This window comes from Belonocnema kinseyi, unplaced genomic scaffold, assembly GCF_010883055.1.
Source record: "Belonocnema kinseyi isolate 2016_QV_RU_SX_M_011 unplaced genomic scaffold, B_treatae_v1 SchBZDm_3089;HRSCAF=3375, whole genome shotgun sequence".
Classification (NCBI taxonomy): domain Eukaryota; kingdom Metazoa; phylum Arthropoda; class Insecta; order Hymenoptera; family Cynipidae; genus Belonocnema; species Belonocnema kinseyi.
The window spans coordinates 728-2,240 of NW_022875264.1; the positions used below are offsets into that span (position 1 = coordinate 728).

At 38.0% G+C, this 1,513-nt stretch overlaps 1 protein-coding gene across 1 annotated transcript; it reads right to left on the reverse strand.

Moving 5' to 3' along the window:
- Window positions 1-498: 498 nt before the first annotated feature.
- Window positions 499-1,478, reverse strand: LOC117182545. The gene is made up of 3 exons (XM_033375638.1): window positions 1,189-1,478; window positions 969-1,112; window positions 499-866 (listed from the first exon to the last, which is right to left on the reverse strand). The coding sequence occupies exons 2-3, from the start codon at window positions 1,002-1,004 to the stop codon at window positions 582-584; spliced, it is 321 nt and encodes a 106-aa protein (XP_033231529.1). The 5' UTR covers window positions 1,005-1,112; window positions 1,189-1,478; the 3' UTR covers window positions 499-581.
- Window positions 1,479-1,513: the final 35 nt, after the last annotated feature.

The window sequence follows — 1,513 nt, forward strand, 5'->3', positions numbered from 1 at the left end:
CGGAAAAATGCAAATTTCTTCGTAAATAAATAGGGTATTTAGGGCATATAATATCACAAGAGGGTATGAAGCCGGATTGTAAAAAGCTAAAAGCTGTTAGACAACTTCCTCAGCCTAAATGTAAAAAGAATGTTAAACAGTTTTTGGGGTTGGCTGGATATTCTAGACGTTTTGTGTTAGGATTTGGTATAATTGCTAAACCATTAAACAATCATCTCAAAAAGGGAGATGTTTTTAATTGAACCACTGATGCTTAGGAAGTTTTTGATAAATTAAAAGATATTTTATGTTCAGAGCCATTATTACAGTATCCTGTTTCACGCAACCATTTATAGTAACGACTGATGCATCTGAATATGCTCTGGGGGCTGTTTTGAGTCAGGATCCTATCGGTAAGGATTTGCCAATAGCTTACGTCTCGCGCGCTCTGCAAGGGGCTCAATTAAAGTACAATGTTACAGAAAAAGAATTACTTGCAGTTATTTTTGTTGTCACTCAATTTCGCCCTTATATTTATGGTGGAAAATTTATATTAGTCACGGACCATCGTCCTTTAGTGTGGTTGCACCAATTAAATGATCCTACTTTGGGATCCAGATTGGCAGGATGGAAGATAAAGTTAAGAGAATATGAATTTCATGTTCAGCATAAACCAGGGAGAGTAAACTCAAATGCAGATGCACTATCACGAAATCCGATAGTTGAGTCAGTAAAAGATGATAATATGGACATAGATTCGGAAGTCTCGGAGGATGAGGATCAGTGTGGTGCGGGAGTGCACGCCGTTGATGGTGCTGAAACTCCTCCTCCGGAGAATGAATTTTGGAATCATAAATTTCCAGTAGAGAGGTTGTTCTTGCTTTCTTCTATAAATGAAAGGAATGTTGAGAAAATAAATTTTTGTACCAAGATTGGCACCGGCACAAATGTGGGTGCCGAGGGGTTGGAAAGTGACATCAGTCCTTTACCTGAATCAGATTTAAAAAACGAATATATCCTAACATAGCAAGATTGTTTATCAAAATATTCGGGTGCAATTCCGCTAGCAAAGATAGATGCTCCTACAATTGCAGTTGCTTTCGCTGAGCATTTTATATGCAGATTTGGATGTCCTGAATCAATTCAGACAGATCAAGGACAGGCTTTGCAGAAAACTGTAAAATAACTCAATTTAAATCTTCTGCTTACCATTCACTATCTCGGGGAGCTCTTGAGCGAAGACACCACCCTTTTGTGGAATATCTTCGCCATTATTGTGGGAAATCGAATTGGGATTTGCGGTTGCCGTATGTCATGTTTTAATTTAATACTTCTGTTGATGAATCTACTGGTGTAACTCCCCATGAAGTGGTATACGGAAGAAAGGCAATTTTTCCTTCTGAATTTGCCGATGAACAAATCCCCATGACATATGTCAAATTAGTTGACGATATTCTCAACAGGTTGATTATCGTTGAATCCATGATCCATTTTCGACTCGAGGCTGCAAAACGAAGATGTAAAAAATATTATG